General features: G+C 43.7%; 1 protein-coding gene across 1 annotated transcript in view; it reads left to right on the forward strand.

The window, feature by feature from the left end:
• Window positions 1-13,413, forward strand: part of MOSMO (modulator of smoothened) — a 53,820-nt gene extending 40,407 nt beyond the window's left edge. Inside the window, exons 2-3 of the mRNA XM_079954080.1 lie at window positions 3,356-3,568; window positions 7,434-13,413. Of these exons, the coding sequence (XP_079810206.1) occupies window positions 3,356-3,568; window positions 7,434-7,618 (398 nt within the window). The 3' untranslated portion in view covers window positions 7,619-13,413. The remainder of the gene's footprint in view (window positions 1-3,355; window positions 3,569-7,433) is intronic.
• Window positions 13,414-14,431: the final 1,018 nt, after the last annotated feature.

The raw sequence follows: 14,431 nt of genomic DNA on the forward strand, positions 1-14,431 counted from the left end.
GGCAATTGGAGCATCTTCCCTCTGAGAAAAGATTAAAGTGTTTGACATTTCTTAGTTCATTTCAAGTCATGGCGGTGGGTGGGGATGAAGACACACAATAGGGGAGGGATGGGGGAGCCCCATTTCCCATCAATCCCAGTAGTCAGGCAGTCAAGTTGGAATCCAGCAGTGTCCAGAGTGAGACGGACACTCTTTCCCTGCAAGTGGGACTTGTAAAATATGTGTGATACTGAGAAAGTGGGTAGAGACGATCTGTCCCTTTCCTACGAAATAAGAACTTGGCAAAACTGATTCCACCCAATCTAAACCTACTCTGTGTTGAATGGCCTATGACAGGGGTCGGCAACCCGCGGCTCCGGAGCCGCATGTGGCTCTTTTACACCTTTGCCACGGCTCCGGGGCGGATACTAGCGAGGGGAGGAGGCACATTGTGCGCCCCGACACTCCCCACTGTGGCGGGCGCTGTACTGGCTGTGACGTCGCATGGGGGCGGTGCGTGCGTTAGTCACGCAGCGTCCCGACATCACCTTCCTGCCCGCCCGCGCGCTACATTGTAAGGGGCATGTATGCTGGTCACTGCATTGAAAGGGGGCATGTACGCTGGTCACTGTTTTGAAGGGAGTGAAGAACACACACACACACAAAAGGTAACTTGTTAATTTAACGTTTATTTCTATGAGGAGCAGTAATTCTGAGGGATCAAACAAAGAAATAATAAAAAAGTGACAAAAAAGTTATTTTTATAATGACGAGTTTTGCGACTCCCAGTTTTTTTTTCTTCGGAAACAGGTCCAAGTGGCTCTTTTTGTCTTAAAGGTTGCAGACCCCTGGTCTATTTAAATGTGAAGGTTCATTATTGTTCCACAAGATGTGTATGTCTTTAAGGGCCAGAGTAAATAACGAGACCCAGTTTTACAGCTGTGAAACAGCATAGCAGGTGCTGCTAAGTTGTGTTAATTAAGCTGTGTCAGCAATTGGGTATAGTATATAAAGAGCAGCACCTAGCTCTCTCAGTACCCTGGGGGTTGGTTTGGTGGATGGGCCATGCTTATTGATATGTTTAGTGTAAAAGGAGTTTTTGTTTTTGTTATTAAAACCTTGTTAAAGTTATTTTTGAGTTCCTTGTAATGCGTGGTCTCCCCAGCAAGCTTTCTGCAGCGCAAGTAAACTGCAAATACCCAACACTCTAACCCTGGCCCACAACCTCATGCATTCCCCCTCCCGGGCCCACTAAGGGTCATTTCCCCCTTTTCCCTCCCTCTACCTATTTCTTGCCCAGGCCCCTGGTTGGCAATATTGCCATTCCCCAGGCCAAAAACATAAGAAAAGCCTAGGTGGATCAGGCCAGTAGCCTTTTTGGTTCAGTACCCTGTTCTCACAGTGGCCAACCAGATGCCAGTGGGAAACCAGTAGGCAGGATTCAAGCATAAGAACACTGCCCTCCATGCAGCCCCTGCCATAGTTCCCAGCAACTGGTGATACCCAACAACCGACACAGCTGTCATGGCTAGCAGCCACTGATAGCCCCAACAGAACATGCTCATTCCTCATCTGGGACGATAACCCCAAACCATTTTATTGAATACTGCAACTTCTCACACCGCAGAAAGTAGGGTCGGAAATAGTGAGAATGCTCATATTTGTGGGTGCACAGAAGCTAAGTAGGATTTGCAAGGTAAATTGGTTTCAACTTGTTAAACCATTTGCATCTGGAGTACACTAAGTGAGATTTGTTTAAACGAGAACGCTTTGCTCTTCTAGCTAACAAGAAGCACCTGAATTCTGTGCTGTAAACACATGCAGTCGTGTCGCGCTGGCCTGCTCCTTTCGTGAAGGCGGCTAAATTGAAATAGATCTCCCAGCGCCAAGCGAGGCGTATTAATTGCACAGCCTTATTCTATTATCTTTGGCCTAATTTTCCGGAAAATGAAGGCTGTGCGCTGTGGCAAATCATTAGGACATTTGTAACAATCAAAAGTAGCCTTTGCTGTTATGTGAGGCATTTAGAGCTGTGTCAACTGACCTTTTCGTTTGCCCACAATCTGTGCAGCTCTTTTTGGAAAGCTTCTGGTTTGAATGGAAAATGCGCAGCTTGGAAAATTCCACTAATTTCTACCTGCAGGTGGTGTCTAGAACAGGAGACCCCAGGCTGCCAGCCTATAGACCTTGCATTGCATACCCAAATTTCTACTGTGGACAAGTTGTTGTTGGAGGTGCTAGTGGGAAAAAAGGGCAGGGATATGTGGAATCTGACAACAATTCCAAACTGCTAGCTTTGGTTGCAGGGAGGCAACATCTGCCCTGTGGTGAACAAGCAGATGAGCGTGAGGATTGTCCGTGTTGATGCATTTGCGATTTGGTGGCCTCTGTTACAGACTTGCCTGAGCCCATTCTCAAGAGAATTCCTTAACACTGTAACTGTGACATCTGAACAGTGACTATTGTGTTTGCCTGTGTGCATTTCCTACAAACAGACAATGACTCTGTCTGCAGGTGCTTTTAATCAATTGTGTTATAGTTAGTCTTAAGGGAGGAGTCATTAAACTGCACAGATCACAAGACTTTTTTCCCTTGCCTTCAATGTTAAACCTTTTAACTTCATGCCCGAAGGTGAGTGGGCAGCAAGTTGGAGCTGAGAAGAAAACGTCCTCTGCTTTGCAATGCATCAGTTTCCTGGGCTAACCATGCTGTCTAGACGCACTGATTCTTTTTTTTTCTCTGTCTTGGGTCACTCTTGCTATCTGCAAGCTTTATTCAAGTGGTCCGCGGCATGCCTCTGGATTCTTGGTTGAGGATGGGAAATGGCACAACCATCACATTAAATGTTCATAGTGATTTTTAACTGAATTTTTAATTCTTTTTATTTATTACATTGTATTCACTGCATTCTGTGGAATTCAAATTGCAATACAGTAAAATGCAAATGAAGCAATAAAGTGTTATTGGAAATCATACAGCATCTAGCACAGCACAGTACAGTTGCTACAATGGACAGAAAAATCATCAAGTGGCCCACTGAGGTGCTCAGGAATTTTCAGGTGGTCCATGGAGGGGAAATGTTGGGAGCCACTGATCTAAACTTTCTACAAAATGGCTACTAGTCTCTTGGTTCAGAGGCCATGTGTCACAGAATGTCAGCTGCCAGGTCGCAACAATGGCCAGAAGGGCTGTTAGCTTAATTTCCCCCAGGAATATCTGGGTGGCCATTGTAGGGGGAGACAGAATTGACTTTTGGTGTGACAAAGCCAGGGCTGCTCCTAACTTCTTGTTTTGAGGAAGCGGGTGAGGACGGGCAGAGAGAGAAAAAAGGCACACCGGTTAATGGGTTCTTGTCTTGTCGTGTGTGTCGTTTCAGGTGCTCTCACAGTTGGCCTTGTGCGACAGTGTCAAACCATTCATGGACGTGACAGGACCTGTATTCCTCCACGGTTGCCTCCTGAGTGGGTCACCACCTTGTTTTTCATCATCATGGGAATCATTTCACTGACTGTCACATGTGGCTTGCTAGTGGCTTCCCACTGGCGAAGAGAAGCAACTAAATACGCACGCTGGATAGCATTCACTGGAAGTAAGTCTGCCTTCTGGGCTCCAGAGTAGATCTGGCAGCAGGCCAAACCTCTGGGAGTCACCTTGGCTTTTGGGAAGTCAGCAGAGGGGAGCACCTGTGTCTGAGATGCTTCCGAACACCTTCCTCGTAACCTGAAACCCCATGTGGACCCTCCTTTCCCTGGCAGGAAGCTGAAAACTCTTCCCTGTTTTCAAGAAACCTGCATGTACTGATTCCTTCTCCAGAATCTGCCATTGGTTTCTGTGACCTGAAAGAAGGAAGGGTTTATTAGATTTTATATTACCCCCAGGGAGGTCTAGGTAGGATACTTTCTGAGTTTGGGGGGTGAGGGGTAGGGCTCTTTTCTCTCACACACAACTAGGTTGCAGTATTCTAGTTTCGTCCCTACTGCTAAGCCTAATTTGGGTTCCCCTGTCAAAGGTCAGCACGCTAACAGTGGAGGGCATGGCTGGCTGAGTGGAACAAAGTGAAAAGGAACATTCCACCGGGCAATAGTTCAGAATTTGTTCACTCCCTTTTCAGAGCCACCTGAGCCCATGATCAACCACAACATCTTGTGGCAATGAATGTAATACATTAATTACTCCTCCCACACAGCCAGCCTTTAAGTACAGCTTTGTGCAACCCATGAAGGTATACAAGGGAAGTCTGCAAGCCCCTGCTGTCCAGATTAAAAGGTCTCAAGGCAGGGATGGCGCTGTTTCCCTCATCAAACTCCTTCGTATCCAAAGCAGAAGCAGATTTCCCCTGCTCTGGTGCAGCTCCTTCTTCAAGCCCTGTAAACCAAATATTGGCTACTTCACGGAATGCTGCTGAACATGAAACTCACTGTCCACACAGGATCCAAAAAGATTCGCAGTCCGTGTTTGCAATATTCACTTAGTTTTAACTGTCTACAAGTCAGGCTCATCTGGCAACTTTTTTTAAAAAAGTGGCGCCTGTTAAGTATGAATGCAGATTAATAGCAATTGCTGCTGAGTTACACAGTACTTGCACTGGTGGCTGGTGACTGTTGGCGCTGGTGGGGCATAAGGCAGGGAGGCCAGTGGTAGGTGGAGTCAGTGCCAGTGATAAGCAGGGCCAATTACTGCTGGTTTTGCCCCTGTCCTTCTCCCTGCTGAGTTCTACAAGGAGCAATGCTGAAACTGAAGAGGAGGAAGTTTACAGCCTGTGCCACCTCTTGAACTGGTTGCTTAGCAGTTCTTGTTTTATCTGTAAGCCACTTGAGTCCCCTCAAGGAAAAAGGTGGGGGTATCATTAATAATAATTATTATGATAGGCTGTTTGAGGGCACATGAAGGTGGTTGGGCATTTGTCCTTATGGACCAGCCTCCACCGAGCATATGCAAGCTGTCTTTGATCAAACCCATTTCTCACTCCACAAGTTAGAACTTACCACATATTCACAAGCCATCAGTCACTATGGGCTTACTCAGCAGTGCAGGTTGGGAAATTTAAGGTGGACTGATCTCCTTTCACAAATATTTGCCCACCCAGGAAGATCAGAAATCCTGCTTTCCATGAAGCACCCTTCTCCAAACCATTGTGCATGTCTGGGGGTGGGTAATTGGAAGCTTATCTCTTTATGCAGACTAATTATAACAGATAGGACCCGTTTCAAAAAATGGAGTAGGTGCACATGCATGTATTAATAGGATTGCTTTATTCCCTGCTTTTTGTTCTAGTCAACAACAGTTTCACCTATACCAGAAACCAATTTTCTGCAAGTGTCTGAGCCTAATCTACTGCAGGATTTTGAATATCCCCAAGTAAAAAAAATACATTATCTAAAAGACATACTCAGGATGCCTTGGGCAGCTGCATACAGTATCACTGAGAGCTAGTGTAAATAGAAAAATGGATAAAAGGGGGAGTGAGGCATTGTGGAGTTTTGGGGTTCATACTCACCCTTTTTTCTTAAATAATATACTTCTGCAAGCCTGAGTTTGCTGAGACCTCCTTCTAAAGGAACATCAGAAATGGAGTAGAAATGTTGGAGGAGAGGGCAGTACTGTCAGTGGTGCAGAGCTCAGGTGCAGAGTCGGCCTTTCTCTGAATTCTATTTGCTGAGAGAGGGGCTCCTTTTGCCCTATTGCCCCATGGTTGGCTTGCCAGAAACGTCTTGACTTCTGGGAGGCACTCTGGTTCAATGGTAGAGCCATCCAACTCTGATTCTCTACTTTGCATGCAGAAGGTCCCATACTCAGTCTCTGATATCCCCCAGATAAAAGGTTCAGGTATCAAGTGATGAGGAAGAACCTCTACCTGAGACCCTGGTGAGCTATTGCCAATTGGAATGGACAGTTGTACCAAGCCAGATGGGTAGGTGGTCTGACCAGGTGCATGTCCACTTCTGATAAGCATGGGCATAATGCTCCTTTTGTGCTCTACAGTGGGAGGGGAGTGATGCAGCTGTATTGGGAGGATGAGCCTGGCCAAGGTTGAAGGTTATCTACACTGGGTCAGCAAGCCTAGAATTTTATCCTGTGTGATCCCTTGGGAACATGAAATTCCCAAGGGCAGGTGTCTCCTCCTTGCCTCACATCTGGGACCCACACAGGTAGTGGGATAGGGTAGTAGAATAGGCTGAAGGCTTGTTTATTCCAAAGTGTGCTGTGCCTCTGACCCGAGCTAAATCAAGCAGAAGCCAAGTGGGCTGTTTTCCAAACCTCCTGGTCAGCGCACACCCCTATCCTGTTCTCCTAGCAGTGTTCATTTGGGTGCCGAATTAACAAAGCTTTAAGCTCCCTCTAGTGGTTTTTCAGCTGGAGTCCTGATAAACTGAATTAAGATTGGATCGGTAGACTGTCTGTTTCAGGTAGGTGTCCATGGCTACTATAGCGTTCTTTCTTTGACATTAGAAGCCATCGGTCTCCTAGCTAGTGCCTAGGGTGTGACCACAAAATATTTGTTCCAGTTAGCATACTGCCCCCCTTGAGGTACGGCATATGTGTGTTTTGCGTGGAATGTGTACCGTGCTGTCTTCAACTTACTTACACATTTTTATACATCAATACCCCATCTTTTATTGAACATTTCCAAGATGGCTTACAGTTAAATCAGGAATCCATGAAAATGCTTTAAAAAGCCCCTGTTGATAAAACTGTAGGACAGAACATCACACTAAGAGTCCAGCCATCTAAAATGGAGAGCAACTGAAGGTATCATGATTTACTATTTGTTTATTGAGCCTGGTTTAACAAGAAAATCTTCAGCTGGCATCTAAAACTCAGGACGGTGTTGGGTAAGTGGCCTTAAGGAGGGTATTTGTTGCTGGAGCATACTGTTACAATGGCCTTCTTGTCTGATCTCTAATGATGGTGGTGGGAATGATCAGGTAGTACAGAGGTTGCCAACATAGCACTGATGGGCATATAGGCACCAAAAGAGGCTTTTCATGAGGTGTTCTGTAACTGAGGTGCCACCACTGAGAAGGCTCTCTACTTGGTAGCCGTTTGCCACATGGCAGCTGGTGAGGCACCCAAGGAAGGCCCTCTGCCAGAGAATTGTAGGGTTGGAAGAGACCTGTGAGGTTTTCTAGTTTAATCCTTTACTGATGCAGGGAATCTGAGGTTCTTAAGTTACGGAAAGGTATATATGCAGACAAGTAGTCCTGGTCGGAGTGCCTTGCAACTTGGGAGATACCCAGAGGACAAAGAGCAACATCTATGTAAGGATCTGTTGGTTTGAATGCCACTTTCCTCTAAATCCCAATCCTCTTTCTTGTCCTTTTGAGATGTAGTGGGATGAAACTTCCAACGGCCTGCAATCCGTGGCTATTGTTTAATGCTATGAGCTATCAACATGACTTTCCCTCTCACACACCCCAAGGACTAATCCCTGTTTTGTTTTTATTTTCTTCCAGTGATCCTATTCTGCATGGCGGCCCTAATATTTCCCATAGGATTTTATATCAACGAAGTGGGCGGCCAACCTTATAAACTGCCGAACAACACAGTGGTTGGGTCGTCGTACGTACTGTTTGTTTTATCCATTTTCTTTACAATAGTGGGACTTCTATTTGCTGGCAAAGTCTGTTTACCTGGCTGACAAAGGTCTAGATACTGCTTCACTCGGTCATGAAGGAGAGTAGGACGCCTGTCGCTATCTCGGAAGGATGCCTGCGTTGGGCTGCTGCAGTCTTACCGGAACGAGGAGGTCTCTGATGCGTTCTCACTATGCACTTTGGATTTATTTTTGTTTTTGAACGGAGAGCCTTTCCCACAACCAAATACAGACAGACAGCCTTGACTCATCTCCTGAGCGTCTGGATGCGGTCAGGTGTGCACTGTGATAGAAACTAGTGTAGTAGAATAATTCTTTTCTACACTGAGCAGCGTTATTGCCCCCCCCCACCCCCACATCACTGTACTGGACCCATTTTAGATAACTTGACAATTTTGAAAAATCTCAAAAGTATTTATGAACTTTGGTCGACCAGAGGTTTGCCAAGGGAGTTGGAAGTGGGGCTGGCCTCACTCTCTTTAGGAGATAAGCATCTTCCTTCTGTGATAGGCAAGAAGCATTTGCCGCCAAAAAAACCAACCAACCAACCAACCAACCAACCAACCAACAGCTCAACATTACACTAACTGCATCCTGAAGCCAATTGATCAAAAGATGTTCTCGGAAATCTGTTACGACAAAAACGTCTGCCTGCCATCTCTCTCGCCAACCCCAGTGAGCTCTAGAAACACCGTGGAACGTCAGGGTGGCTAGGAATTCTTCATTATATATATATATATATATATATATATATATATATATATATATATATATCTGATGCAGTATACAGAATATGTATATATATGTTTGTGTGTATATGTGTGTGTGTATATATATACACACACATATATACACACAGACACATGTTTCTGGAAGAGAGCTCTTGAGCGCTTTGCTAGCAGAACACTGTGGTGTGTAAAACTAGAACTCAATAGTAGAGGGGGGAAAGTGAAATAGAAAAAAACAACACAAAGCCATTTCTCTGAAGGCTGCATAGCTGGGAAAGTCTTCAGTTTACCTCATTCTTTGTAGCAGCCCTTGGTTTTAACAGATGTTTTGTTATAGGTACAAACAACTCCATACCTTTCTAGGTGCAATTCTAAGTTAAGCTAAGAGGGTTTTGTTCTTTATATGGTAATTTATTTGTATATTGGGGATAGAAGGCAAGTTTGTGTCATACTTTGCAAAGGTCCGATCCCAGTATTGGGAAGTTACACTACTTAAATTATGGGCAACTGAAGTGGGTTGATTTCTCTCCATCTCTCTCTATTTCTCTCCTGCCCCCAAACCTCTTTCCACCTTGCCAGCTCTTTCTGGCTTCACTTATTAATATGAATTTCTCCACAGAAAATCTACCGTGAGATATCATCTCAAGTTGGCTACATAACATGAACTGGGTGGTTGGGCAGTAAAAGCTACAAAGAGGGACATACTCTTCTTTCACGTGCGAGTATTAAGTTAAATCCACTGGTACAAAAAAGAGAGCCATATGGTCACTTGACGTCCCCGTGCTTTGCCTTGTTCTGACACTTAACGTAGGGCTTGCCCACATCCAAGGGGCCTTTGCAGTTTGTAGCATCGTCTCCCCTCTCATCCTGGTCCCTTAAGAGAGTCTGCCATTGCCAACCTCCTTCAGTAATGGAGGCAGCTCCTGTTTTCTCTGCTCTCCGGCCAAGAGAGCACTTATGGGCCCACCAGAAGTGAAGAACGACCTGCAATAGCCAAAACGGAAGATCTGAGCAACAGTCTTTTGCCAGAGTGTTTCTGAGCAGCAGCACCTGCCTGCCATTCTGGGCACGGGCAGCCCCCATTAAAGCTCCTTAATTCATGTCACCAGGCCCAGCAGCAGCGGTCTGGTTTTTGTAGCTCCATTCATCAGCAGGCCCTTTGCCAGGATGTGGGCTTTGGCAGATGCCTGATGGTTTTGACCCTAGGCGCCAGCCCTGCTCACTTAAGTGATGGCAACTGAGCGGAGCTGGAACATCAACAACGAAACCCCACACTATTTTGGAAGAAGCTGATAACCTTTGAAATAGTGTTGAATGCTAGCTGCTGGTCCTTTAATGCAAGTTGCTTAGGGAGTCACTGCTGTTGTACTGTCAGCATAACACATGGTGTTGCTCTCTATTCACGGGTACAACTGATCACTGCAAAGATGTCATAGAATTGTAGCGTTGGAAGGGACCACAAGGAATCGTCGTAGCAGTGGGAAAATGTAAGGTTACCAGGCTGGCAGCATCTCATGCTACAATCAGGCACTGAGGGGAATTGCTTCTGGCTTCAAGAGAAAGATCCTGACCAATTTTCATTTGTGTATGCAAAATTTGCTGTGAAAACGAGGGTTCTCTGGTAGAAAAATCATGTGTGATTTTCAGAACAACCTTCCAATCATGCAGACTTTCCCATCACAGTATTGTTGCCAGACTTGGATGTATCAGATTCCTTTCTCTGTAGAGTTTATGGATGATTGTGATATATATATATTTTGCCTGGAGTATTTGTTTTTTAAAAAAATTAACCTGTTCACTCAGCTGGCTGAGAGGTTCTTCACAAAAGAAATTGTGAGCGCTGTTGAATTCTGTCAGCTTTCCTAAAATGACACCCAATGTGGGCTTGCTGGTTTGGGATGTGAAAGTTCTTTTAAAAATGCGCAATGTTGGAGAAAACTGGATTGCAACAGGAAATCCCATGCAGAGCTCTGGGGAGATCTTCATAGTTTAATGGGGTTAATTTGTTCGCATTTATGAATTGGTACTTAAAAGGGATGAGCAAGCTGATAAAAGGCCTGGCAGCTATAACCTGTTCTATTAAGGGTAAAAATGACACCTTCTCCAAAGGATTATTGTAAATAAATATGGAGGTGGTGCATTTTCCTAGAAGTTTTATCCCTGGTTTGTTACCTGCCTGGGTTCTTTCTAGGGCTGCCAGTATTGTTACTGCCTCTTCTCCTGTGCAGCATGACATCCAGAAATACAGCTAATGATCTCTCTTCCTGCCATGGAAATGAAATTATATTAGAAACCTTCACCTGTTTAATTTCTACATATCAGACTGCTGTTGTAAGACACAGGAGCAGAGCTTTTTTTAAAAAAACAAAAACTGCAAACTCTTGCCCTTTTACTACATTCTATGTCTTGCCATAGTTATCGACATAAGTACCCTACAATTATCTGAATAACTGTATGGTCCTCTTTTCATACCTTGTTTGCTGCAGGTGCTATTTTGAGAACAGGAATTGGAGCATTTAACCTTGCACAATCTCTGCCTAAAAAGGCAGAGTGAGTTATGGCTGGGCCAAATCTCTTGCAGCCCTCCCTGCCCTTCCTCTATTCTTTCTTAGTGTGTATCTTCCCACCCCACCCCAAATTCATACCGCCATCACCCGTCTTCATTGGCACCATCTTTCAGACGTGGGATCTTGCACCCCTATCCAAAGCTCAGCCTGCCTTTCTACGTTAGGAAGCTGAATTAAACCCCATGTCCCCTATTTGGAAACATGTGCAAATGGCATTACTTTAGAGCTCTTTGTTGAGAAATCGGAAGACCGTGGAAGCTCACTAAATGGACATTTATTATTATTATTATTATTTTGGAAGAACCAGGAATGCTCCCAAGGTCCCATCCTTAAACTATTAAATGGAAGGGTTTAATATAAGCTGGCCTTGACTTGAGTTTGAAACTGTCCTGAGAACATAGATTAGCAACCTAAACTGATGGATTTGTGTTCTCTGCTAAACAGGAGGTCAAAGTGTATTGGGAGATGGGTCACATGTATCCAAAATGCATCATGGGAGCCTTAGTAGGGGCAGCGTCAAGACTAGGGCAGAGCGACGTCTGCTTTTCAGCATCACGATATATCACAAGCTAAACATCATGATATACCAATATATATGAAATATATGTCTGAAATAAGGATGGAACTATGTAGAGGCAAATGGCATAATGTCCTGGCATCTAGGGGTCTAAAACTGATATGGTTTTTCTTAACATTAACATACTGTTACAACTGTTATTTTATAGTAATCATGAGAACAGCGATGACCTGCTTCACGGTTTTTCCCACATTGTGATTTTTTTTTACATAGCCAGACATCGTGATTCACAATATATCACCATGTTGAACATTATGAAACTGTTCCCACAAGGCGGACTTCAAATTGATTTTGGACAGTGTATTGATACATCACCCAGCCCTAGTCCAGACCCCCGCACCTGCTTACATGGGGGGCATATTTGCCAGAACGACCTCACCCCATTGTCCCCTTCCTGTAGATCACCACATGGTGACATTTTCCTGACTTAACTAAAAACTGGTTGGGAAAGTTCAGAAGAAGAGCATCTGCCGATGACCTTCTGTGATCATGGAATGTGTCCAGTCTGTATATTGTGAGCGGGAGCCTGGCCTGTCTACAGGTATTTGTGAAAACCAATATAGCTGCAGAATGCATAAATAATTGGTGTGTTATGTTTGTTTAACTTTAATTTCAGTCATTTGGGGGGGGGGTGAATAATCCTCCTAACTATAAAAAGGAATGGGAGGGACAGAGAGGATCAGCAGTTGCTTTTAATAAGATCACATGGAATGCAGTATTAATTTATAGCAGAAAGACCATATCTTGTAAACTGTATATAAAACACAGTTTTATGGTGCAATTGTTTGTCAACCTTCTGTTTGTTACTTTTTTTTGGGGGGTCAGCATTGTTCCCCCCCCTTCCCCATACGTAAGAGCATCATGCTAAAAATCTGCAAAGAAATATTTGTCGCTTGTATTTGCACAAGGATTTTTTTCTCTCTTTTTGTGGAAAACCTGTTACAGGCTTTTTAATAAATGCCTGTCCCTTAATTCAGTTCAGCGTGTGCAACTTTTTTGCCCAGCAAAATCTGCATTGGTGGGGTGAGCATTCACATAAAGCCTTTTGAAATTCTGCCAGCTGTACTTTTAAGAGCAAATTATTTGTATTAGTCCAGTCACACTTACTTTGCTGCTATTTCGTGAATGCCCCAAATTATTCACACGACTCCGAATGCTTTTAACATCCTGGTTCTGGTGAAATGAAGTTCATTCTACAGTCATTTTGACAGGCTTATGGTAAACTTGTTCGGTCTCTATTTCTATTGTGACCAATAAACTTCACAGCAGCAACTCTTCCTCCCCACCCTGCTTTTTTGGAGTCTTTTGTGAGATTTCTCTGAAAAAAAAACCAAACCTGAATTTGTGTCTGTTACAATATCATTTTTTTTACTATCCTGTTGCCATTTTAAAGCCTTCTTTTCAGGGTTGAGGGTGGGGAGATGGGAACCTTGAAGCTTAGGCCTTATTTTTCAAATTTACAGTCACTGGAGTCACGCCTGAGATAAAATTGTAGAGTTTAGGGATCTGTTTACAAGCATTTCTGTTTTAATGACTTCGGTGCACTGCTAAACCTCACTTTCACACCCCTCTCCTTTCTCCAGTGTGTTATTTCAGTTGCTGTTTTGACCTGCTGTTTAAAAAATATAAAGTTGTGTGAAGGATCCCAAAGCAAAAAGATGAAGGAAATGGCATTTTCAGATAGGTTTTCCTGCCTTGGAGTTGCTAGTTCTGTTTCTGCTACTCCAAGAGATCATAAATGTTTGGGCTCAAGGTCTTCGTGGTGGTCTTCCCCCTTTCCACTGCAACCATATCCTTTTCCAACTGTTAAGGATTATTTTCTAATTGGTTAGGACATTTCTCTCCCCCGCCCCAATTTAATTTCCAAACAAATTGTTAATACAAACTGTATAAAATGAACATAATTTTCTTCACTTGTATTTTTGTTATTGAGCAAGTTTATCAAAATAAATTGTCTACTTAAAGAAATCTGGTTTGATTTTGATTTTATTTTTAGGGTGGTATATAACTGAAACCTTTTCTTGCACACACACGCACACACAGCCTCCTAACAGAAAGTGTTCTGACAGCCTCAAAAAAAGTAAAAGCAATTTAAATACCAAATAAAGAGGCAAACGGGACATAAATATGACAAGAAAACAAAAACTCACCACAGAAGTTAAAACAGATTTAGAAACAGAACTGGGAAACTTTGAATTATTTGAAAGTCTGGGATGGTTAAAACTTTGCCTGGTGCTGAAGACACTGTCAGCATGTCATTGTCATAAACCTCATTTTTTGTGTGTGCCTCCTTTCCATATTTAAAACCAGTGCCTTTCCCCCCCCTAAAAAAATGTTTAGGGATACTTTCATTTTCCTACTCATATTGAAATACTGCCCCTCAATGAGGCCAAACTTAGATTCACAAAATGCCCCCCCCCCCGGGGGGGGGGGAAGCACTGCTTAAAACCATCCTTGAGGTACCATACAACATGGAAAAAAAAATACACAATTAGAAGCATAACAAAAGTCATAAACTAAAGAAAGCTCATTGGAGAAGTACACAACCACACTGAAGAATAAATCCACATAAAAAGGTCTAAAAAAAGACACGAAGTACTGGTAATATCAATAACAGCAACGGCAACATACCCCAGCCTGAAAAATCTTCAGCAGCCTCAGCTTTTGTAACTGGAGCTGGTTAGGCCAGGTGGGAAAAGGCCAGCAAGGGTCTTCCAGGCTAGCAGGTCTTCCAGGACTTGAAGCAGCGGAATAGCCAGGGGTTTTATTTATTTATCTCCTTTTAAAGAATCATCTCAAGATAAAGATAAGAGTTGGAAGCAGCCCGAATGATTTAAAAACAGTTAAAAACAGCAAATACGTTTGAAATATATACCCATGACTGGGTGGATGCGAAGGCAACAACGAGGAATGACTTGCCAAACAGAGAGAGAAATCTGATTATTATGACCTGTTTGCGCTGTAAGGATTCACTTGGAAATGTCCT

This window comes from Podarcis cretensis, assembly GCF_951804945.1.
Source record: "Podarcis cretensis genome assembly, chromosome: 14".
In the NCBI taxonomy this organism is placed as follows: domain Eukaryota; kingdom Metazoa; phylum Chordata; class Lepidosauria; order Squamata; family Lacertidae; genus Podarcis; species Podarcis cretensis.